This window comes from Stomoxys calcitrans, chromosome 1 (assembly GCF_963082655.1).
Source record: "Stomoxys calcitrans chromosome 1, idStoCalc2.1, whole genome shotgun sequence".
In the NCBI taxonomy this organism is placed as follows: domain Eukaryota; kingdom Metazoa; phylum Arthropoda; class Insecta; order Diptera; family Muscidae; genus Stomoxys; species Stomoxys calcitrans.
In genome coordinates, this window is record NC_081552.1 from 202,848,194 (window position 1) to 202,874,750 (window position 26,557).

The 26,557-nt window shown below is 41.8% G+C and overlaps 1 protein-coding gene across 2 annotated transcripts in view; it reads left to right on the forward strand.

Annotated features, from left to right (window-relative positions):
- The window catches only part of LOC106086597 (vesicular glutamate transporter 2), a 355,269-nt gene that overhangs the window by 310,509 nt on the left and 18,203 nt on the right, over positions 1 to 26,557 (forward strand). The window contains exons 1-2 of one of the 2 annotated variants that reach the window (XM_013251338.2): positions 22,642 to 22,784; positions 22,864 to 23,150. In XM_013251338.2, the coding sequence (XP_013106792.2) occupies positions 22,775 to 22,784; positions 22,864 to 23,150 (297 nt within the window). In that variant the 5' untranslated portion in view covers positions 22,642 to 22,774. Of the gene's footprint in view, positions 1 to 22,641; positions 22,785 to 22,863; positions 23,151 to 26,557 lie in introns of those variants that run through there. The other variant, XM_059360684.1, reaches the window with a different exon arrangement.

Sequence of the window (26,557 nt, forward strand, 5' to 3'; positions counted from 1 at the left end):
TCGTTCTGACTAGGAGGTAGACATTCTATACCATCATCGGGGATTGGTTCTGCGGTATCCTCTTCGCCGCCAATATCGGACACTAGCAGTTGGGTAAAATGTTCTTTCCATATCCTCAGCATGTTGTCTGTGTCAGTTACCAGATTTCCTTCTTTGTCTTTGCAGGAGGATGTGCCTGCCCCAAAGCCATCGGTTTGGTGTTTAATTCTTTGGTAGAATTTCCGGACTTCATTCCGACTCCTGGACATCTCAATTCGCTCGCACTCACGTCTTTCCATTTGCTTTTTCTTTCTGCGGAATAGACGTTTCTACTCTACGCTTTTCTCCCGATACCAGGGTTGCTCTATATGCCGCATTCTTGGCTTCAGTAGCATCTCGACACTCTTGGTCGTACCATGGGTTTTTTGGAGGAGGCTTCCGGTACCCAAGTACGGATTTCGCGGCATTTTACATGAAGTGGGCAATAGTTTGCCACTGCGCCATTATATCATCGGAACAAGGAGTGCTTTCATGAAGCAGTTGGGTCAGTCGAGTGGAGTATGCCGCTGCCATTTGTTGTGTTTCCAGCTTTTCAATGTCCAGCTTCCGTGCAGTATCAGATCCTACTTTCCTCGCCATGTTCAAACGGGTGCGAACCTTTGCTGCAACAAGGTAATGATCCGATTCTATATTCACTCTACCCGCTTATTGATAATGGGAGGCCATCGTAGCGCAGAGGTTAGCATGTCCGCCTATGACGCTGAACGCCTGTGTTCGAATCATGGCGAGAACAACTTTTCAACTCTTCCTAATGCTGGCGATATTTGTAAGGTAATATCTCATGTAAACACGCCAATCGGACTCGGCTATAAAAAAGAGGTCCCTTATCATTGAGCTTAAACTTTAATCGGACAGCACTTTAATCGGACAGCACTTTAATCGAACAGCACTCATATGTGAGAAGTTTGCCTCTGTTCCTGTCTGTTTTAACCAAAAAGTGCAAAAGATCCATTAGATATACTCCCTATCCTATGGTGAACTGCATAAAAATAGGTAAAAAACGGAATTTTTTAAGCCACTTGAGAGGTTACTCACAAAGGTTCTAAAAATAATAATTTTAACAATGTTCCTCTTGAGATTGCAAAAGGCAATAACCTATGCATCAATCGTTTGGCCTTCGTTACCTTTCACTTATTCATTCACTCATTTCTCGTACGGACCAATAAATAATAATTGATTGCAGTTCATTGAAGATAAACGATTTCCGAAAGTATTTTCCAAAACTGTGAACCGGCAATTCAGCTATAAACTGCCCATAAACTACCAAAATGCTAATTTTCAAAAGTATCCTCATCACTTGGCGGAGATGAGAAAGAAAACTAAATTAAGCCAGCCTTGGGCTTTTTTATACCCACCACCGAAGGATGGGGGTATATTCATTTTGTCATTCCGTTTGCAACACATCGAAATATCCATTTCCGACCCTATAAAGTATATATATTCTTGATCAGCGTAAAAATCTAAGACGATCTAGCCATGTCCGTCCGTCTGTCCGTCTGTCCGTCTGTCTGTTGAAATCACGCTACAGTCTTTAAAAATAGAGATATTGAGCTGAAATTTTGCACAGGTTATTTTTTTGTCCATAAGCAGGTTAAGTTCGAAGATGGGCTATATCGGACTATATCTTGATATAGCCCCCATATAGACCGATCCGCCGATTTAGGATCTTAGGCCCATAAAAGCCACATTTATTATCCGATTTTGTTGAAATTTGGGACAGTGAGTTGTGTTAGGCCCTTCGACATCCTTTGTCAATTTGGCTCAGATCGGTCCAGATTTGGATATAGCTGCCATATAGACCGATCCTCCGATTTAGGGTCTATGGCCCATAAAATCCACATTTATGGTCCAATTTCGCTAAAATTTGGGACAGTGAGTTGTCTTAGGCCCTTTGATTTGTTTCTTTAATTTGGTCCAGATCGGTTCAGATTTGGATATAGCTGCCATATAGACCGATCCTCCGGTTTAGGGTCTTAGGCCCACAAAAGCCACATTTATTATCCGATTGTGATGAAATTCGGGGCAGTGAATTGTGTAAGGCCCATCAACATCCTTCGTTAATTTGGTCCAGATCGGCCCAGATTTGGATATAGCTGCCATATAGACCGATCTCTGGATTTAAGGTTTAGGGCCCATAAAAGAGGCATTTATTGTCCGATTTCGCCGAAATTTGGGACAGTGAGTTAAGTTAAGCCCCTTGACATACTTCTGCAATATCACACAGATCGGTTCAGATTTGGATATAGCTGCCATATAGACCGATATCTAGGTTTTAGGTTTTGGGGCCATAAAAGACGCATTTTTTGTCCGATGTCGCTGAAATTTGAGACAGTGAGTTTGGTTAGGTTCTTCGACATCCTTCTTAAATTTTGCCCAGATCGGTCCAGATTTGAATATAGCTGCCATATAGACCGATCTCTGGATTTAAGGTTTAGGGCCCATAAAAGAGGCATTTATTGTCCGATTTCGCCGAAATTTGGGACAGTGCTTAGTGTTAGGCTCTTCGACATGTTTATGCAACTTGGCCCAAATCGGTCCAGATTTGGATATAGGTGCCATGTAGACCGATATCTCGATTTAAAGTCTTGGCCCCATAAAAGGCGCATTTATAATCCGATTTCACTGAAATTTGACACAGTGACTTATGTTCGGCATTTCGACATCCGTGTCGTATATAGTTCAGATCGGTATGAGGTATATGAGTATAAGGTATGAAATTTTCACCGAATTTTGATGAAAGGTGGTTTACATATATAACCGAGGTGGTGGGTATCCAAAGTTCGGCCCGGCCGAACTTAACGCCTTTTTACTTGTTTTTTAATCAAATTCTAACTTTTAGTTTGCAGTTAAAAAAAAAAAAAAAAACAATGATGTGATCAGCCTGTCCATCAGCGGTTATTGTCGATGCGACCATACACTCGCGCTATACCTCATGCCAAAAATCATTGACTACACTTCCATTGTCAAGATCGATGCAGTATCGTTATGAAAGCGATTGCTGCGGCATATCCTGCTGATTGCCTGCCGCTCACTCAAAACTCAATTCGTAATTGTTGATAAATGATGCTGAAGCTGAGGCTGCGATGTACGCAAGGGCTTTTGGCATTGGCCCTTGGTCCCGTTGCTTTAAGACTTACTCGCACCAGAATGGCAGTACAAGATTTAGTGGGGTGTCCCCATCAAAATATTAATGGTAATTAATGCACAAAAACCAAAGTCCAATGGCCATTGCCGCCGCAATACGAGTATAAGGCTATGTGAAAGAATCGATGTTTTATGCGTTTGGGTATGCATTTTAATTTGGTGTACCAACAATAGTGGCATTAGCAGAACCATGATCAGTGCCAGAGAGGATAAAGGCCATTTTTTGCTCTCCATCCCATGATGATGTTTTTTACGAAAGTGTCTTTAACAACAAATTACCAGCAGAAAAAAACGCGAAAACGATTGTTGGCCAGAAAAAACAAGTAAATTATAAAAGAGCAGGAATAAGAGGGATGGACAAAGTATAGATGACAACTGGTTAGAAATTAAAAAAACAAAAAACAAACTCATTTTTTTTATCGTCACCTCGGTTATATATGTGAACTAAATTTCGTTAAAATCCGGTGAAAATTTTATACCTTATGCCCCATAGCAGCTATATCGAAACATATTCCGATTTGGACCAAATACTTTTAGTAGTTATATCTAAAAATAAACCGATCTGAACCATCTACGACACGGATATCAAAAAGTCTAACATAAGTCACTTTGTCAAATTTCAGTGAAATCGGATAATAAATGTGCCTTTTATGGGGCCAAGACTTGAAATCGAGAGATTGGTCCATATGGCAGCTATATCCAAATCTGAACCGATGTGGACCAAATTGAAGAGGGATGTCGAAGGACCTAACACAACTCTCTGTCCCACATTTCAGTAAAATCGAACAATAAATGTGCCTTTTATGGGGCCAAGACTTGATGTGAGAGATCGGTCCATATGGCAGCTATATCCAAATCTGAACCGATGTGGGCCAAATTGGAGAGGGATGTCGAAGGGCCTAACACAATTAACTGTCCCACATTTCGGTGAAATCGAACAATAAATGCGCCTTTTATGGGGCCAAGACTCTAAATCGAGAAATCGGTCTATATTGCAACTATATCTAAATCTGAACCGATGTGTACCAAATTGATGTGGGATGTCGAAGGACCTAACACAACTCACTGTCCCACATTTCGGTTAAATCGAACAATAAATGCGCCTTTTATGGGGCCAAGACTTGAAATCGGTAGATCGGTCCATATGGCAGCTATATCCAAATCTGAACCGATGTGGACCAAATTGAAGAGGAATGTCGAAGGGCCTAACACAACTCACTATCCTACATTTCGGTGAAATCGAACAATAAATGCGCCTTTTATGAGGCCAAGATTCTAAATTGAGAAATCGGTCTATATGGCAGCTATATCCAAATCTGAACCGATGTGGGCCAAATTGGAAAGGGATGTCGAAGGGCCTAGCACAACCCACTGTCCCAAATATCAGCAAAATCGGATAACAAATGTGGCTTTTATGAGCCTAAGACCTTAAATCGAGAAGTCGTTCTATATGGCAGCTATATCCAAATCTGAACCGATCTGAGCCAAATTGAAGAAGAATGTTTAAGGGCCTAACACAACTCACGGTCCCAAATTTCAGCAAAATCGTATAATAAATGTGTCTTTTATGGGCCTAAGACCCTAAATCGGCGGATCGGTATATATGGGGGCTATATCAAGATATAGTCCGATATAGCCCATCTTTGAAAATAACCTGCTTATGGACAAAAAAGAATCTGTGCAAAGTTTCAGCTCATTATCTCTATTTTTAAAGACAGACGGACGAATATGGCTAGATTGTCTTAGATTTTTGCCCTGATCAAGGCTTCTATGTCCACAATGGTGAACGGCATAAGTATCTGAAGGGAGTTTAGGCACGAAAAGAGGTGTTCAAGCACAATCCTGTGCATTCTTCCTACTGTAGCGGGGCTGTAATCCACAAGAAACTTGACTGTCTCTAACTCTTACAAGCCACAAGCTCTCTTCCAATGTCCAGCACGAAGTCAAAGACCAGACATTGCAATAATTATTCAGGGCTCTTATGATCAGCCCGAAGTTATGACACATCTAAATAATGACTTTTTCTGCAACAATCCCATGGCAGCCGGTTGTGAGTACCGGATTGACCCGATGGACCCACTCTGCCACAAAAACAACAACCTATTCCGCAAAATATTCGGCCTCGGCCACAGTACAAAAGCATTAGCCCACACTCCAATGCGCGGTCAGCGTAGAAATGGTCTATCCCAGCAAAAAGCTCGCCCGGGATAACTACAAGCACCACACAGGTTGTAACTCTGAGCTCCTACCATTGTGGTGTTCATCTTTATCTTGAACAGCTGAGAGCTACCGGGCGCGTCCACAGCTGAGAGCTGCCGGGCGCATCCACAGGTTACAGATAATAATGATTGCCCCATCGAAATACGGGCTCACTGCAATTCCAGACGTGAACAATCAGCGCTATCGAGTGAAGAGTCTCAGTGAAATAACAAATGGTCATAACGAACGACCTTATTCACCTACAAGAGCTTAACGAGGATTGCTACCTCCACATGTAAATACAGCCAGAGAAAATTTGATACCAAACGTGCTCATTTTAGTACCATACGGTATTGATAGTAAAGCAACACCATAAGGTACAAAAACAATACCGGATGGTATAAATGAAACATAAAACGTTTTGGTAATAGCTAGTACCTAGTACCGTTTGGTACTAGACTTATTACCGAACTGATTTTGTTTTTAAAACCAATCTGTCACTGGTTTTAGCACCAGACAGTCCTTTCGTGTTTAGCTTGTCATCCGCCTTAAAGGCCCGGGTCCAAACAAAGCGTGATTACATTCGCCATGACTTGGAAAAGCCCTTCGTATCTTGTAACCAGTATCACATGGCACGACTCCAGAGCCTTCAGTGCTGTATCACGGTCCACGAATATTATGATAGTCCAATCCGACAACCGCTTTCGATGCTGAGGGAGCTTGGCATACTAAAGGAGAGCAGATGTGTCCACAGTTCCGTTCTGGGTGCTATTTATGCGGAGGGTAGACTGAGGAGCATCTCCGACTACCTGGTACCGCTAGCGATTGCAATAAGGACATTCAGGATTCGTTTTCCTAGGAGGGATGATTGGAGGGTGAAAGCTGTCTTTAAGGAAAATGAGACCTCGATCTTCACTGATGGCTCCAAGATGAAGTCACGTACTAGATTTGGGGTCTACTCCGATGCCCTCAACATCGGTATGTCTCTGAGAGTGCCGCACGTGTATATGGTCTTTCAGGCAGAGGTTTCTGCCATTACAGTTGCCGCAAGAGAAATTCTGGTAAGGGATTTACCGCCCTCAAAACTCGGGATTTATGTGAACAGTATGGTGGCGCTCAAAGCCTTGAGTTCGAGGTCGCTTAGATGGAGATGAGGTGGATTACTTAGAGTCACTGGATAGTCTCTGACATGATGTGACGCTGACATGGGTAGCCGGGCTTGAAGTGTTTCCAGGAAATGAGGGGGCGAATGAATGCGCCAGATGGGGTTCGTCTGCGCCGCACAATGGGAGTAAACCGAAAAAATCTAGTAAAAATATGGCGTGGGAGAAAGGGTAGAGATATCTCTTTGAAATTTTATATGGTTAGAGCTAATGTGATAGTGTGCCAAACTTCAAGACCCTAGGTTGTCCGAGCGCCTTTTGGAAGGTCCCTAAAGTTGGTCCCCTCGATATTTCGAAAAATTGTTCGGGCTGCCAAATCTTCATTTATGGTCCGATTTTCAAATTCTGTTAGTAGATGAGATGGCCAGACCGACAAGATGGTACTCGGCGGATGGTTGTCGTAGCGCTAGGGTGCTCTGGCCTGTCATCGACCGGAAGAGGACGCAGGAGTTACTGGCGTTCGATAAGAGGTCGCTGAGTACCTTAACAGGGGTCATAACCGGACACTGTGCCATAGGAGCCAAGAGGACGCAAATGGAAATACAGCACAAATACTTCCGCAGTAGTTATCTTGATGAGGAGTAGACTATAGCACTTGCTCTGTTCATGTTCTCCGGAAATTTGTGAATGGGACAGGAAAGTTCCAGCAGAGGGTGCCATAAGTGCATCCTTTTCATAAGGCGAGCCGCAGTGCCACACCCCTTTGGGGAGAAGTTTTTACATGGCATAGTAACCCACAAATTTCGCCAGTATTAGGAGGGGATAACAACCGCCGTAAATTTTCTATAATGTTCTCGCCAGGATTCCAATCCAGGCGTTTAGGGTAGGGTCGGTTCTCCTGAGATTTTTGGATGGAACGGAATGGTTCCGTCAGAGGGTGCCATAAGTGCCACATTTTCATAAGGCGAGCCGCAGTGCAACACCTCTTCAGGGAGAAGTTTTTACATGGCATAATCAGCCACCGCTGAACATTTTTTATGATTTTCTCGCCAGGATTCGAATCCAGGCGTTTAGCGTCATAAGCGGTTATGCTAACCTCTGAGCTACGCAGACCTCGACAACATTCTGCTAAAATAACAAAACGTTTTTTTTTTACAAAAAAAAAAAATTATTTCTAAATTTTCCGGAAATTACTATACCACCCTCGTTTATGCGTTTACAACATATGCACTACTTCCTTACATTGTAGAATGACAATCAAGATGACCATGATGACAACTAAAGCACATTCAACATTCATTACTCTTTTGCTGCTCCCAAGAAGTGACCATATATTCTTGAGCAGTGTTGGGTTACCTCTTCAACGCATTGCCATTTTACTTCGACTTGGTTTGGTATCAACCGTAAAACTTCTTCATTTATGGCAGATCAAGTTAAGACCACAAATAACAGGCCAACGTTGTTTGGAATGTATAGCACCATTCCTCCTCACTTGTACCTATATACAATGTGTTCATATAGGCATGCGTAGCCGTGGGTCCCTTTACTGTATCCTACAACAGACCAAGATCGGGAGCGGAACATTAAAGGTATGTTGCCGTCAATTTGTGCCAATTTACAATGTTCTTCATAGTTTTTTTTTTTTTTGCTTTCCTTTCATTTTTTCATGAAGGAGTTTCTTGCTCGCTTGTGTCATCTTTACAATAATGTTAAGATTTTTTATGGCATTTCGGTTCATTATTCGTTGTAGTTAAATGCTTACATACAAACATGCGTACAAAGCAACCCAAAGGATGTGTCAAAGATCGCAAGGCCGCAACTGAGAGAATAGTAGATGAGAAATCCTTAAACAAGGACAAACTCCTATTGAAGAGTTTTTAGGTCTTTCTTTTTCATTAAAAAAATTATGATAAGTTTACTGAAATTTAGTTTTAAAGACAGTAGTTAAGATTGGATTAGAGTGGTAGTCCTCTTTTTAAACTTAAATCTGTCTATAAGAAACAATTTTTAGTCCATTCAGTAAAGTGTTTCTTACATGCTACCAACTCTGAGGTGTTTTTCAGGCCAGCATTGTCATTTGTCTGGTATAAAGTTGCCTCTAGATAAATGGTGAGCCCAGAGAAAAATTAATACCAAACTTGCTCATTTCAGTACCATACGGTATTTATAGTAAATCATCACCGTATGGTATCAAAGCAATACTGCATGGTATGGATAAAATATAAAATTATTAATACCTTTTGGTATTAACATAATTAGTACCTTTTGGTACTAAGGTTAACACCACCAGGGGTACACCTCTGGCCGCATCATTTCATCGCTGCTATGGATTCTTGTGGTTTACGTGATTCTGTTCAGATTGGAGGCGATGGGGGTAATGATGTGTCATATGCAGACGACTTTGTCATTCTCGCTACAGTTTAGGTAAGGTTAGGTTGAAAAGAGAAGAGTAATCGGCTTGTTGAGCGCACCAAAAAGGTTACCTCGAAAAAGAAAATTTAAGTCAGGAATTCCGTGCTACTTACAAAACGCCTAATTGTTTTCTATACCACGCCCCTAAGTTGGTTCATGTCTGGTATTGTGTCCCCAACTAAGTGCCGGTGTCTGTTAGCCGCGAAAGCCAAGCAATGACGTAGGAAAAGCTCCAACGTCTCATTATCATCTCCACAGATGCTACTTGCCGCACCGATTGTGCATAAGTGAGCTCGTAGTCCTATGTATCCTGGTATGATACCGAAAGCATTACTGACCTCCTGCTTGCTTCCTTTCAGTACTAGCCTCGTTTTCTCACAATCCGAATCTCCCCATAGGATTTTCGTTGTGCTGCCGACTGTTTCGCTGTTCCACAGTGTTACAAGCGCGTTTGTCGCCCACTCCCTTAACTCGGACTGCGTCGACCCGAAAGGCTTCGGGTTATCCAAGTTTATGGACGGTAGTCCTCTGGCCTCCACTGTCAAATCGTCTGCCCTTTCATTCCCCCTTACTCCGTTATGGCCCGGCACCCAAACGATGCGGATTGTGCCATCCTCAGAGAAGGCGTTAATCTCCTTTCTACACTCGAGAACTGTTCGTGACCTTACCGTCCTGGTTGTTATTGCCCTTATGGCCAGTTTACGTCCTCGCGTTAGCACCACACCACCTCACCCATTCTGTAATCACCGGATCTCCTTCTGCAGTACCGTATTATGGTTAGGCAGTCTAAAACAGATCTCAGTCCCTGGGTTCTCAATGTAGCCCCCAGGCCCACTCTGTTCTCTAGCTTCGATCCATCTGTGTTACATGATCTTCCAGTCGGCAATACCAGGGTTCCGTCCATCCAAGACTGTGCCGATGGCAGAAGTGCCTCGCACTCGACCTCAAGGTTCATCTAAGGTATCCTATCGGAAACCTCTTCCCTTCCTTCCAGGTTTCCTATCGTCGCCTCGATTATACCGCGATGGTATGAGCTGCTCCCATCCTCAATCCATTCTCCCATCGCTTTAAGTCTCATAGCCGCAATGGCTGCCTCACACTTAATCTGTATGACTATGGGTTGGACATCTAGAATAGTCTCCAGTGCTGTAGTGGGCGGGGTTCTCATCGCTTCTCCTATAACAAGACAACATGTTATCTGAACCTGTTGTATTATCCTAACCTTGAACTTTGTATCCATCGCAATCCACTAATCTACTGAGGGGTATGGAAGTATCGGTCTAATAACGCTTATGTAGATCGTGTGGATCATCCTCGAATTCAGTCCCCATTTCGAATCCACGGCCCGAGAAAGATAATGCCCAACATCTGTGAGCCTGTGAGACATAAGGCCTTATTGTCTCTTATTGGCAAAGACGTTCAAGGGCCTCTTTAACTCTGCCGCTGGGAAAGTGTGTTACCGTCCTTGCTTGCTTGGCTTTTACAAATTTCCTCTTTATGCCGCCATGTTGACAGTCTCTGTAGAGATGTTTGCAATCAGCATTCCATAATTCATTCGGCTTGCTGGGGCGTATGGTTCTGATCTTCGAATTGTGTTTATTTTACAATTTTCTTTGGTACTCAGAAGAAGTTTCCTTGCATGGCCCATACTCAATTCATGGTTAAAGCGTAGGTGCGCACTTGCAGACCAAGTGTAAATATGTCATTAATTAGGTTGGAACGTTACGACGTTAGGCGTTGCCAATATCATTCGATATGGCCATTATGTTGAGACTAAAATATCGCAGTAAAAATATCATAGCTCTGAAAGTGAAGTATGAAAACCAACCACATGAGGTGGCAGTGGTTTCTGTTGAAAACAGCAAACCTTCAGGTAATCTTGAATTACAAGAAAGTTGGCATTATGAGTGAATTTTGTATTTTTCATGAAAATTTTAAATTATTGCCCAATATTCAATGTAGACTAAAGCATTCTTGGAAATCAAATGTTAACGAAGTTTCTATGGCATTCAAATCTTGCAAAGTGTATGTTGGTAAAGTATTGGCAAAAGATCCTTGAGGAAGAAATCGGCTCCAATTGTTATGAAATTACAATGGCTGCCTCACACTTAATCTGTATGTCTATGGGACGAATATCTAGAATAGACTCCAGTGTCCTAGTGGGTGTGGTCCTCATAGCCCCGCCAATACCACAAACAACTTGTTCTCTGAACCTGTTGTATGGTCCTTATGTTGCACTTTTTCTCCCTCGCAGGCCACCAAACTGCTGAGGCGTATGTAAGTATTCGTCACACCCCGTAGAGCCAGTCGACTATCCTTAGATTCAGGCACCATTTCGAACCTACGGCCCGTCTACATAGTGCCCAACATTTGTGAGCCTTCTCGATAAGCTCTGGAATGTAGCACTTTCAGTTTAGTTTCCTCTCCAAGATCACTCCTAAGTATTTGGCCTTACCGGATAACAAAATAGTCGGTAATCAGAGCGTCAAATTTGATCCAGACTTCTCTGGATTAATGTTCCCCCTAGGCCCCTAGGTCAAGCCATCTGGTTTCCTAAACTTTAGTCATTAAATAACATCATCTGCGCTAGCAGACGGTTTCATTTCCCCCTCAGTCAGGGTCCGTTATTTATGGTGGTCACCCATAGGCAAAATGCAAATTTGTCCATGAACATTCCATTGAGGAAACCGGGCAACCTTGTCACACCTCGATTCAAGTTTTGAGCTCAATATAGAGGGCTTCCTTTTTTGTAGCCGAGTCCGAACAGGGTGCCTCAGTACCATACGATTTTGGAGAAAAGTCTTTACATGACAAATTACCTTAGAAATGTCACCAGAATTAGTCGGGGATAACCACCGCTGAAAATTTTTTCTGATGTTTTCGCCAGGATTCAAACCCAGGCGTTCAGCGCCATAGACGGACATGTTAACCTCTGTGCTACGGTGGCCTTATGTAGTGTTGATAGAATGCACCCCTGTGCCGTGCCCTGCGCTACCTTTTTCATTATCGTTATGTCATTGGACCCACAATGTGTCCCCCTGTTTCTTAGCCACCCGGGACTGGTCTAAAGATTGGATCATTATGTCGGTCTTACATTTTTAGAAGGCCCTTGGCCTTGAAAGGTTCTTCTAAGGCTTATAGGCGTATAGGTCTTTGGTGCAGCATAATTGGACTTGCAGAGCTTTTGTGTAACAACCAGCTCCATGCCCCCAGCCATGCCTTCGGAGTGTACCAAATCCAAATATAGATTTGCCCATGAACTTTGCATTAAGAAACAGTGGCAAATTTCTCACATATCAATTAAAGCTGGCAAAATTCGACGGCCCTATCACAAATGTCACAAGCATTAGGAGGGGATAACCACCGCTGAAAGTTTTTCTGACTTTCGCACCAACCTTTGCTTACCTCTGAGCTGCGGTGGCGCTGTGATGCTGCACGCAAGTCCACTGTTCCAAATTTCCATCGAAATCGAACCTCTGCTCACAAAAAAAAATCCCAAACTGTAATATGGGTCAAACGTAAAAATATGCATACAAATTTTACATCTAAATGTGATGAAGGACCTGTAGAATTTTTATTCCCTCCACCATAGGATGGGGGTATACTAATTTCGTCATTCTGTTTGTAACTTCTCGAAATATTCGTCTAAGATCTCACAAGGTATATATATTCTTGATCGTCATGATATTTTAAGTCGATCTAGCCATGTCCGTCCGTCTGTCTGTCGAAAGCACGCTAACTTTCGAAGGAGTAAAGGTAGCCGCTTGAATTTTGCACAAATACTTCTTATTAGTGTAGGTCGGTTGGTATTGTAAATGGGCCATATCGGTCCATGTCTTGATATAGCTGCCATATAAACCGATCTTGGATCTTGACTTCTTGAGCCACTAGAGGGCGCAATTCTTATTCGATTTGGCAGAAATTTTGCATGGGGTGTTCTGTTATGATTTCCAATAACTGTGCCGATTATGGCTCAAATCGGTTCATAATTTGATATAGCTGTCATATAAACCGATCAGGGGTCTTGACTTCTTAAACCTCCAGGGGGCCCAATTCCTATTCGATTTGGCTGAAATTTTGCATGACGTGTTTTGTTATGACTTTTAACAACTGTGCTAGATATGGTCAAAATCGGTCCATAACCTGATATAGCCGCCATCTAAACCGATCTTAAATCTTGACTTCTTGAACCCCTGGAGGGTGCAATTCTTATCCGATTTGGCTGATATTTAGCATGAAGTATTTTGTTATTACTTTATTTTATTATTTATTATTTATTTTATTTTATTATTACCAACAACTGCGCTATGTTTAGTTCAAAACGATACATAACCTGATATAGCTGCCATATAAACCGATCTGGAATATTGACATCTAAAGCCTCTAGAGGCCGCAGTTCTTATCCGATTTGGTTGAAATCCGACCATACTCGGCACAGTTGTTGAAAATCATAACATTCATTCAGCCAAATCGGATGAGAAATGCGTCCTCTATTGGCTCAAGAAGTCAAGATCCAAGATCGGTATATATGGCAGCTATATCAGGTTATAGACCGATTTGAAGCATACATGCCACCGTTGTTGAAAGTCATAACAAACAACTTCATCCAAAATGTCAGCCAAATCGGATGAGAAATGCGCCCTCTATTGGCTCAAGTAGTCAATATTCAAGATCGGTATATATGACAGCTATATCAGGTAATGAACCTTTTTGAACCATACTTAACACAGTTATTGAAAGTGATACCAAAACACAACATGCAAAATTTCAGCCAAAACGGCCAATCGGCTCAAGAAGTCAAGATCCAAGATCGGTATATGTGGCAGTTATATCAGGTTATGAAGCGATTTCAACAATACTTAGCACAGTTGTTGGAAGTCATAACTGAACACTTCATGCGAAATTTCCGCAACATCGGATTGTAGTTGCGCCCTTTAGTGGCTCAAGAAGTCAAGGCCCAAGATCGGTTTATATGGCAGCTATATCAGGTTTTAAATCGAATTAAACCACACTTTGCACAATTATCGCAAGTGATACCAAAACACCACGTGCAAAATTTCAGCCCAATCAGATAAGAATAGCGCCCTCTAGATGCTCAAGAAGTCAAGACCCAAGATCGGTTTATATGGCAGCTATATTAAAACATGGACCGATGTGCCCCAGTTACAATCTCAACTGACCTACACTAAAAAGAAGTATTTTTGCAGAATTTCAAGCGGCTAGCTTTGCTTCTTCGAAAGTTAGCGTGCTTTCGACAGACGGACGGACGGACATGGCTAGATCGACTTAAAATGTCATGACGATCAGAAATATATATACTCTATGGGGTCTTAGACGCATATTTCGAGGTGTTACAAACGGAATGACGAAATTAGTATATCTCCCATCCTATGGTGGATGGGGGATATGATGGGGAGGTCATCCCCCATGCTGTGGTGGAAATTAGTATACCTGCTTTTCCATGGTGGAGGGATGCTAAGAGCATCGGCCCATTTAGTTTTCTATCAAATTTAAATTTTCACAAAAATAAAATTTCATTCTCAATTTATTGATTGATATCAACTAGTCAAAATTGGTGTACAGATTTTGTTCTTATGCATTGCTTATTTCATGGCTAATCGCTGCATACACGTATTTTTGAATCAACTTCACTTGGTTTGTTCTTATCTGAAATGAAAACAAATTTAATCTCAATCGGGCTTTGGGTAAAATGAGCGCAGTAAACATAAAGCACTTCGACACTTCACATCATGAAAGAATATTTGAAATATTTCGTCGGAATGTAAAAAAAATTTTCATATTAAATTTAAAACCACATATCGCAGTGGCGTTTAGTAACTAATACGACTTAAATAGAGTGCAACGATCAATGAAATCCATGAACTGAACGTTTGTGTGAAAAACGAAAATATGTGTTTTTAAAGGCGATGTTGATGTTGAATATTTGAATTTGAATGAATACAATCAAGGCAAGATCGAGGCCAATAAACCTCGGAAAATATACAAAAAGTGCAAAATCTTATAAAAATCAATTTGTGTTTGTTTGTCTGTTCCGTATCGACTCAAAAACGGCTAAACTGATTTTCTTGAAATGTCCATAGATGGTGCTTAATGATTCCGTGGTGAAAATAGGGTACTACATTTTTATACCCACCACCACATGATAATGGGGGTATGTTCATTTAGACATTCCGTTTGCAACACATCGAAACATCCATATCCGACTCTACAAACCATAGATATTTCCGATCGTCGTAAAATTCTAAGATGATGTAGCGATGTCCGTGTGCCTGTCCGTCTGTCCGTCCGTCTACTGTAATCACTCTACAGCCTTCAAAATTTGAGATATTGAGCTGAAATTTGGCACGAAATTTGGGCCACCGTAGCGCAGAGGTCATCATGTCCACCTATGATGCTGAACGCCTGGGCTCGAATTCTGGAGAGACCATCAGAAAAAATTTTCAGCGGTGGTTTTCCCCTCCAAATGCGGGCAACATTTGTGAGCTACTATGCCATGTAAAACTTCTCTCCAAAGAGGTGTCGCAATTCGCCGTTCGAACTCGGCTATAAAATGGAGGCCCCTTATCATTGAGCTTAAACTTGAATCGGACTGCACTCATTGATATGTGAGAAGTTTGCCCCTGTTCCTTAGTGGAATGTTCATGGGAAAAATTTGCATTTACATCTGACCTCAATATGGTTCAGATCGGACCATATTTAGATATATCTTCCATATAGACCGATCTGCCGATTAAGGGTCTGGAACCCATAAGCCTTCCGACATCCGACCCACATATAGTTCAGATGGGACCTTAGACCCGGTTCAGGGTCTAAGGTCCATAAAAGCAGGATTTATTACCCGACTTCGCTGAAATTTTAAACAGTGAGTTGTTTTAAGCCTCCTTACATCCGACCTCAATATGGTTCAGATCGGACTATAGTTAGATATAGCTGTCATATAGACCAATCTGTCGATTAAGAGTCTGGAACCCATAAAAGCAGCGCTTATTACCCAATTTCGCTGAAATTTGAAATAGTGAGTTGGTTTTAAGCCTCCCGACATCTGACCCAAATATAAATCAAATCGGACTATATGGATATAGCTGTCATATAGATCGATCCTCAAATTTAGAATCTTAATCCCATAAAAAGCGGATTGATTGCCTCATTTCGCTGAAACTGTTACTAGAGTATGAGTTCTCGGGACCTGAAAAAAATATGATCGAGACCAGTTCTTATTTAGATATAACCATGGATATAGTAGTGGAGTTATAATTAAATAGGATGATTATTATATCAATGCTGAACTTTGGATACCCACCATATCCAAAGTTCAGCACGGCCGAACTTAACACGTTTTTACTTGTTTGATATCTGAAGGGGAGCGGACCCTCCCCCTTACCCTAATTTTCAAAAACGCCAGATCTCGGTTGTTCAATGTGCGATTTAAGCGAAATTTTGTGTGCTTTCTTTTAGCAAACTAAAACCAAAAATTTGGTATCCCAATTTCGGATGTTGTACCTAGGGGGGACGCCCCACCCCCAAAAACCTATCAAGTATAGTTATACACCAATCACGACAATATGGGACTCAAATAAACCGTTTTATGAGAGTGGAAAACGAATCTGATATTCAAATATGTAGTCAAGTATTTAGGGGGCCGCCCCACCTCCAAAACACCCCTAAATCGGAAACATATACCGACCATGACAATATAGGGCTTAAATAAAAGGTATTTGTAAGTAGAGCATGAAATTGATATCCAATTTGGGGACCAAGTTTCTGGGTGTTCTCCCCTTCCTAATGCAAATTGCAAATTTTGCCCATGAACATTCCACTAAGGAACAGGTGCGCAAACATCTCACATATCAATCAGTGCAGTCCTATTCAAGTTTAAGCTCAACGATAAGGGGTCTCCTTTCTATACCTGAGTCCGAACGGCGAGCCGCAGTGCAACTCCTCTTTAGAGAGAAGTTTTTACATGGCATAGTACCTCAAAAATGTTGCCAGCATTAGGAGGGGAAAACCACCGCTTAAAATTTTTTTCTAATGGTCTCGCCAGGTTTCGAAACCAGGCGTTCAGCGTCATAGGCGGACATGCTAACCTCTGCGCTACTGTGGCCTCCCTTCCTATTGAGCATGGCAATATGGAGCTCAAATAAAAGGTATTTTAGAGTAGAATGCGAATCTGATATCCAATTGTGGAACAAGGGTTTTTTTGGGGGGGCGGGGGTTTGGGTACAGCCCCCCTCCTTCAATGAGGACAAATTTATCGACCATAGCAATATATGGCTCAAATGAGAGTTCTTTGGGAGTCTGATCAAATCTGATATCAACATTCGGTAAAAAAGTGTCTATAGGGCCGCCTCTCGCCCAAAGCACCCCCCAAAAAGAGGACAAGTTTACCGACCATAGCAATATGGGGCTCAAATGATTGTTCTTGGAGAGTAGAGCAAAAATCTGATATAAACATTCGGTAAAAATTGTCTATAGGGTCGCCTCTCTCCCAGTGCAGCACCCCCCAAAGAAGACAAAGTATGGGGCTCAAATGAAAGTAGAATTAGAGTAGAATATGAACCTGAAGTATATTTTCAGGGCCAAGTCACCAAGTGGCCTCCCCAACCCCCAAAATACCCCCAAACCGGACTTGTTTGTCGACTATGGAAATATGGGGCTTATTCGGGACTAACTGTCTAGGGGACATCCCACCCCCATAACAACATCCAAATAGGACGTATTTGCTCACAATGACAATTTGACACTCAAAGAGTGTGGATCACGATGTTAATAGTTTATAGGGCCCACACCCAAACAAGCCATATTTGCTGATTATTGCAATAAGGGGCTCATATAAAGGTATTTGAGATACCTTTCTTTTTTCTTTACCTTGGGGCCAAATGTTTGGGCGACGCCTCATTCCATATACTTCCCTTAAACCAATGACACGATAGGGTTCAAACATATTACATTTGAGAGTAGAACACGATGCTAATATTTCTTCAGGACTAAGTGTTTGGGGAACCACCCCACTCCCCAAAACACCCCTAAATTTTACATATTTTCCGACCCTGGCAATATGAGGCTTAAATGGAAGGTATTAGGGAGTAGAGCACGAAATTGACACCAATTTTCAGAACCAAGTTTCCACCCCTTCCCCAAGACACACCCCAAACAGGACTTATTTACCATATAAAGGCAACATGGGGCTCAAATAAAAGCAATTTGGGTGTATAATATGGGTCTGATATCCAAATGTGGCACCAAGTTTTTGGGGGACGTCTCATCCCATAAGGCAATGGCAAGATGGCGTTTAAATAAGTGGTATTTAAGAGTAAACCACGATGCTGAACGTTTTTCAGGGCTAAGTGTTACCCCCCAAAACGCCCCTAAATCGGACATACATATTTACCGACCATGGCAATATGGGGCTCAAAGAAAAGGTGTTTGGGAGAAGAGCACGAAATTGATACCCACATTCGGGACCAAGTTTCTGGGGGTCAACACCACTCCCTTACCCTTAAACCACCACCCTAGGGGCCGACTCCCAAAATCCCCACGACAGTATCAGGCTCAAATAATGTTTTTGTTTTTTGGAGGAGTACATTTAACATCCAAACTTAGATGACCCTTAACCCTCCGAGCGAATTCATAGACCAAGAAAGATCATATGGGATTCAAATAATGGTATTTATATTATATAAGAGCCATAATTTTATTATACATACCAAACTTCTATCAAACCAGCAAAAAATTATATGATAATCGAGAAACCGGTTTATATGAGAGCTATATGAGGTTATAGGCTGATTTGGATTTTGGATTTGGATTTGAAGTACTTGGCACAGTTGTTGGAAGTCGTTACAGAACACTTCATGCAAAATTTCAGCCAAATCGGACTAAAATTGCTGCTTCCAGGGGCTCAAGAAGTCAAATCGGGAGATTGGTTTGTGTAGGAGCTAAGTCACAATCTGAACCGATATGGCCCGTTTGCAATCCCCAACGACCTACATCAATAGTAAGTATCTGTGCAAAATTGCAAACGGCTAGCTTTACGCGTTCGACAGCTACAGTGATTTAGACAGACGGACGGACGGACATGGCTAGATCGACTCAGAACGTCGAGACGATCAAGAATATATGTAGGCCACCGCAGCGCAGAGGTTAGCATGTCCGCCTATGACGCTGAACGCCTGGCGAGACTATCAGAAAAAATTTTCAGCAGTGGTTTTCCATTCCTAATGCTAGCAACATTTGTGAGGTACTATGTCATGTAAAACTTCTCTCCAAAGAGGTGTCGCACTACGGCACGCCGTTCGGACTCGGCTATAAAAACGGAGGCCCCTTATCATTGACTTTAAACATGAATCGGACTGCACTCATTGATACGTCAGAAGTTAGCCCCTGTTTCTTAGTGGAATGTTCATGGGCAAAATTTGCAATATAGTCCCCATATAAATCGATCACCCGATTTGACTTCTTGAGCCATTAGAAGCCTCAATTTCTCAATTTCAAGCCAAAAACCCATCCTATGACTTACAACATAAGATAGGCCAAGTTTTATCCCTAAGTACTTGTATCCCGATATGACTTCTTGAAACTAAAATAATTCAAATACAAACTCATTTAATAAAGGTGAATTTTTTAGCGGAATCCATGATGGTGGGTACCCAGGATTCGGCCCAACGGAACTTAGCACGTTTTTACTTGTTAAAAACTGTAGCGTGATTTCAACATTTGGACAGACGGACATGGCTAGATCGTCTTGGATTTTTATAACTATCCCCATACTCCGTTTGGGTGCCGGGCCATAACGGAGTAAGGGGAAATGAAAGGGCAGACGATTTGGCGGTGAAGGCCAGAGGACTGCCGTCTATAAACTTGGTTAACCCGAAGCCTTTCGGGTCGACGCAATCCGTCGGTAGGGCAAGTGATAGCAAGTGATAGCATGTGTAGGGCATGCGGGGAAGGTGATAAGACGTTGGAGCATTTCCTTTGTCATTGCCCGGCTTTCGTGTCTAACTGATGCCGGCACTTAGGTAGAGACACAATACCAGACATGAACCAACTTAGTGGATCGCATTTGTCGAGCTCTTTTAGTCCATTCGGGAGATCGGTTTATATGGGAGCTCTATCAAGCTATAGATCGATTTCAACCAAATCGGATGAGAATTGCGCTCAAGAAGTCAAAATCCCAGATCGGTTTATGTGGCAGCTAAACCAGGTTTTAGACCGATTTGAACCATACGTAGCACAGTTGTTGGAAGTGATACCGAAACACCACGTGCAAAATTTCAGTGAAGTCGGACGGGAATTGCGTCCTCCAGCGGCTCAAGAAGTCAAGACCCAAGATCGGTTTATATGGCAGCTATACCAGGTTATGAAGCGATTTGTGTACATACTAAGTACACTTGTTGAAAATCATAACAAAACAAAATTGCAAAAATTTCAGCCAAATCGGATGAGAATTGCGCCCTCCAGTGGCTCGAGAAGTCATGATCCAAGATCGGTTTATATGGCAGCTATGATGAGAATTGCGCCCTCTATAGGCTAAAGAAATCAAGACCAGGTTATTTACCGATTTGCGCCATACTAAGCGCAGTTGTTGCAAATCATAACAAAACACTTCATGCTAAATTTCAGCCAAATCGCATGAGAATTGCGCCCTCCAGCGGCTCAAGAAGTCATGAGCTAAGATCGGTTTATATGGCAGCTATATTAGGTTATGAACCGATTTAGACCATGCTTAACATAGTTCTTGGAAGTAATATCAAAACACCGCGTGCAAAATTTCAGTCAAATCGGACGAGAATTGCGCCCTCTAGAGGCTCAGGAAGCCAAGACCCAAGATCGGTTCATATGGCAGCTACACCAGGTTATGTACCGATTTGCGCCATACTAAGCGCAGTTGTTGGAAGTCATAACAAAACACCTCATGCTAAATAGAAGCCAAATAGGATAAGAATTGCGCCCTCTAAAAGCTGAAGAAGTCTAGACCCCAGACCGGTTTATATGGCAGCTATTGGGTTACCCAAAAAGTAATTGCGGATTTTTCATATAGTAGGCGTTGAAAATTTTTTTCAACGGCTTGTGACTCTGTAATTGCATTCTTTCTTTTGTCAGTTATCAGCTGTTACTTTTAGCATGCTTTAAAAAAAAGTGTAAAAAAAAGTATATTTGATTAAAGTTCATTCTAAATTTTATTAAAAATGCATTTACTTTCTTTTAAAAAATCCGCAATTACTTTTTGGGCAACCCAATATATCAGGTTATGAAGCGATTTGAACCATATTTAGCACAGCTATCGGAAGTGATACCAGAATATATGGCAGCTATATCAAAACGTGGAGCACTTTGGCCCTTTTACAATTCCAACTGACCTACACTAATAAAAAGTATTTGTGCAAAATTTCATGCGCCTAGCTTTACTCCTTCGAATGTTAGAGTGCTTTCGACAGACAGACGGACGGACATGGCTAGATCAACATAGAATGCCATACTTTATGGGGTCTTAGGCGCATATTACAAGGTGTTACAAGGTGCTGAAGTATGGTGGAGGGTATAAAAATTAAGGATTTTGTAAGTATCATGGAATTCTTAACTTCAAATTTTCTTTTTAGAGGTTACTTTCTGGTTTTTGAGAGCGCACAACAAGCCGATTACTGGCTTAGGTGTATGTCCATAGTGGCATGAGGCGGATTAATATCTGCACCCTCTTTTCAACCTAACCTATCCTAACATACCAAACTTCTGTCAAACCAGTAAAAATTATAGGATAATCGAGAAACCGGTCTATATGGGAGCTATATAAGGTTATAGACCGATTTAGACATTACTTAATAAAGTTGTTAAAAGTCATAACAGAACACTACATGCAAATCGGATTTAATTGTGGCTTCCAGGGGCTCAAGAAGGGGGGCGGACCCTTCCATATCTCTCACTCGTATAGTAACCTGTAGTAAACATACCAGAGCGGTCGCTGTTCAAGCCAGCAACAGCAGAGCGGTCGTCTCAGTCATGAAATCTGATCGGAAAACATGAGCGCAGATTGAGGACTTTTTAAAGCGATCTGGATGGTTCAACGGTAGGAACTAGAAGGTATCTTCCCTCTGCTGCGGTATCATAATGGACGAAAACGTCTAAGTGAGTCCGATGGCTGACTGATTTGGACCGTAATTGGCACAGTTTTTGGAAGTCGTAACAGAATACCGCATGCAAAATCGGACAAAAATTGCGACTTGTAAGGACTCAAGAAGTAAAATCGGGAGATCGGTTTATATGGGAGCTATATCTAAATCTGAGCTGATATGGCCCATTTGCCATCCCCAACAAACTATTGTACATCAATAATAAGTGTCAGTGCCAAATTTTAAGCGGATTGCTTTACTCCTTCAACCGCTTTCGTGACTTCGACAGACGGACGGACGAACGGACATGGCTAGATCGACTCAGAACGTCGAGACGATCAAGAATATATAAACTTTATGGGGTCTTAGACGAATATTTCGATGTGTTGCAAACGGAATGACAAAATAAATGTACCCCCCTTCCTTCAGTGGTGAGAATAAAAACTCGCCCAGACAGGGGGCCTTAGGTATGCCAAACGCTATGTGGGGGCATTCTATCTGCACAAGCCTAATACATCGAATAGATTGAGCAACAAAGTAATGATTATGAGAAATTATTTAATTTATAGAGAACATACCTGCTTTTGGCACAGACTGTCTAAAAATATGAAAGAATATTTGCACTACACAAGATTATAAATTTATGGCAAATATATAAACAATCTAATCGAAAGTTACGAAAAAAACCAAAAGATAAATTTCAGTTTATTTGTGAAGAAAAACTCTCACTTGCCTTTAAACGGCATCTGAATAATGGGTGAAAGTACGTTGGATTACAATGAACAAACAGTTCATAGCATTTTCGTTTATTAAACAAATAATTACTATGTAAATATTTTCAGTTCAAGCCAGGACAGTTTTGTGGCATGTAGTATTTGTGGGATTTGCCATCAACTATCTGGTAATCATCAATCTGAACATAGCAATTGTGGAAATGGTCGCACCAACTAATCACCATAATGCGTCATATCTCGAGTCATCAGCAGCAAAGATACGAATAGATAAAACAGAGTTCAACAACCTCAGGAACATAACATTTGGTAAAATAAATGGGTCGACTTATCAGATGCCAGCTGATGTTCGGCCTTCCCAATCAAAATTAAAAGAATTTACGGAAGAAGATAAGAAAGTGAGTAGAAAATTGAAGTTTCCTTATAATCGTACATCACCTCCTTAAGATAATGAAACACTGTAATACTATAGTCGCATAAATGTGTACTTATTTTGAACAGTGCACTTAGAAACAAGTAAAAAAGCTTCAAGTTTGGCCAAGCCGATCTTTGGATGCCCACCACTCCAGTTATATTGGGTTGCCCAAAAAGTAATTGCGGATTTTTTAAAAGAAAGTAAATGCATTTTTAATAAAACTTAGAATGAACTTTAATCAAATATACTTTTTTTACACTTTTTTTCTAAAGCAAGCTAAAAGTAACAGCTGATAACTGACAGAAGAAAGAATGCAATTACAGAGTCACAAGCTGTGAAAAAATTTGTCAACGCCGACTATATGAAAAATCCGCAATTACTTTTTGGGCAACCCAATAGTTATTAATCACATTTTGTCCAAAACCGGTAGTCAATGCATCATTTATGAACCTATAGCAACCATATCGAAATATAGTTCGATTTGTCTTAACCCCTTCACTCACGTTAAGGGGTCTAACATAATTCAATTCAATTCAATGTTCAAGACCGCAAAAGAAATATTGGTCTATGTGGAAACATACTTCGATCTCCACCATTTTCGGAAAGGTTGTGTAGAGTTTAATACATCTTGGCACCAAATTTCTACGAAATATATGACAGCCACCGTAACGCAGAGGTTAGCATATCCGTCTATGACGCTAAACGCCAGGATTCGAATCCTGGCCACACCATCAGAAAAAAAAATTCAGCGGTAGTTTTCCCTCTCCTAATGCTGGCAAATTTTTGTGAGGTACTATGCCAGAGGTGCGGCACGTCGTTCGGACTCGGCTATTAAAAAGAGACCCCTTATGATTGAGCTTGAAACAGACTACACTCATTGATATGTGGGAAGTTTTCCCCTGTTCCGTAGTGGAAATATCCAAATATAGTTCGATTTAGACCATACTTGCGTATCTGCACTTGGAGTGTCCGAACTTTTTATGGAAAGGGTGCAGTATAAACTTTGGTGGATGTCTAGGATAAGTACAAGACACATTATCGTGATACAGGAAATGCGAGGGCTCTGGAAGGAAGATGACACCCTATAATAAGCTGCCATAAAACGATGCATGAATTTGGCTGTGGATATGGGGTTAGTCGTAGACTGAAACACCTAGTCTCCAGGTTTATAAGAGAGATTATAGATGATAGTGGCTCAAGAAGTCAAGACCCCAGATCGGTTTTTATGGCAGCCATATCAAGATATGGACCGATTTTAAATTTCAGCCAAACCGGATAATAATTGCGTCCTCTAGAGGTTTAAGAAGTCAAGACCCCAGATCGGATTATATGGCAGTTATATCAGGTTACGAACCCATTTGAACTATTCTTAATACAGTTGTTGGAAGTAATAACAAAACACGTCATGCAATATTTCAGCCAAATCGGATAGGAATTGCTCCCTATAGAGGCTCAAGAAGTCAAGACCCCAGATCGGTTTATATGGCAGCTATATCGGGTTATGGACCGATTTGAACTATTCTTAGCACAGTTGTTGATAGTCATAACAAAACACCTCATACAAAAATTTCAGCAAAATCGGATATAATTGCATCCACTAATGGTTCAAGAAGTCAAAACCCCAATTGCGTGCTTTAGAAGTAAAATAGGGAGATCGGTTTATAGGGAAGCTGCATTAGGCTGTAAACCGATTCATGCCATTTTCGACACGTATGTTGAAAGTCATGAGAGAAGCCGTTGTACAAAATTTCAGCTAAATCGGATAATAATTGCGCCCTCTAGTGGCTCAAGAAGTCAAGACCCCAGATCGGTTTATATGGCGGCTATATTAGGATATGGACCGATTTTGAATTTCAGCCAAATCGGATAATAATTGCGTCGTCTAGAGGCTCAAGAAGTCAAGACCCTAGATCGGATTATATGGCAGTTATATCAGGTTATGGACCGATTTAAACCATTCTTAATACATATGTTGGAAGTCATAACAAAACACGTCATGCAATATTTCAGCCAAATCGGATATGAATTGCTCCCTGTAGAGGCTCAAGAAGTCAAGACACCAGATCGGCTTATATGGCAGCTATATCAGGTTATGAACCAATTTGAACTATTCTTAGGACAGTTGTTGAAAGTCATAACAAAATACCTCATGCAAAATTTCAGCCAAATCGGATAATAATTGCGTCCACTAGTGGCTCAAGAAGTCAAGACCCCAGATCGGTTTAAATGGCAGCTATATCAAAACGTGGACCGATATAGCCCATTATGGGGTCTTCGACGAATATTTCGAGGAGTTACAAACAAAATGACTAAATAAGTATAACCCCATCCTATGGTGGAGGGTATAAAAACGAAAACAGAAATTTGTTTATGATCATTAACAGCGTCGGAAGTGTGATTTAATCAGCCAATTCAGGCCTCTACTGAACTCAAGAATGACAAGATGGCTAAGAGCCTGTACGGAATTCAGGCTCAGCCTTCTCCTCGCAGTTACGGTGCTGTGACACATCAGGTGCTCGACCGTCTCCAACTCCTCCTCGTCATCGCACATCCTGCAGAAGTCTGCCTCTCCCTGCACCCAGCGCTACGTCAAGGGCCTGACGTTGCAATGACCAGTCATAAACAGCGTCGGGAGTGTGTGATCTAGTCAGCCAATTCAGACCTCTACTGAACTCAAGAATGACAAGATGGCTAAGAGCCTGTACGGAATTCAGGCTTGGCCTTCTCCTCGCAGTTACGGTGCTGTTACACAACAGGTGCTCGACCGTCTCCAACTCCTCCTCGTCATCGCACATCCTGCAAAAGTCTGCCTCTCCCTGCACCCAGCGCTACGTCAAGGGCCTGACGTTGCAATGACCAGTCAGCACACCTTTTAGTAGTCCTAAATCATGCTTTCTCAGCCCCAGAATAAGCGACGTCCTGTTTAGCGAAATACTCGGGCACAGGGCCTATGACACCCTACAACCTACAGCACTAGCCTACGCCTGATGGCCTGGGACCCAACAGAGCCTGATAGCATTTCCCGTTGTTCGAAGAAGCTTTTTGCATCTTTTAACCAGTTTCGACTTCGCGTGGTCCAACGCGGTCTAAAAGACGCTGCACCCATCTAGAAATCTACAAGATTCCAAGGAATTCAATGAAAACTCCTGCTCCGGTGACCCTACTCAATTTAGACCTATCCGTGTAAACAAGGGTCCCGGGAAAGACGGGGTGTCCCGAACCAGAGATCCCTTTTCGGGAGAACGATTTCCAAGCTATCAACAAGAAAAGACTCCCCTGGAATATAGTCCATCGTGCCGTAAATAGCATAGCGCCGCGGAATCCTGTACCTTCTCGATCATGCTGCGAAGAACAAAGGAGCGCAGAAGATCGTGGAGCTTGGAAACACAA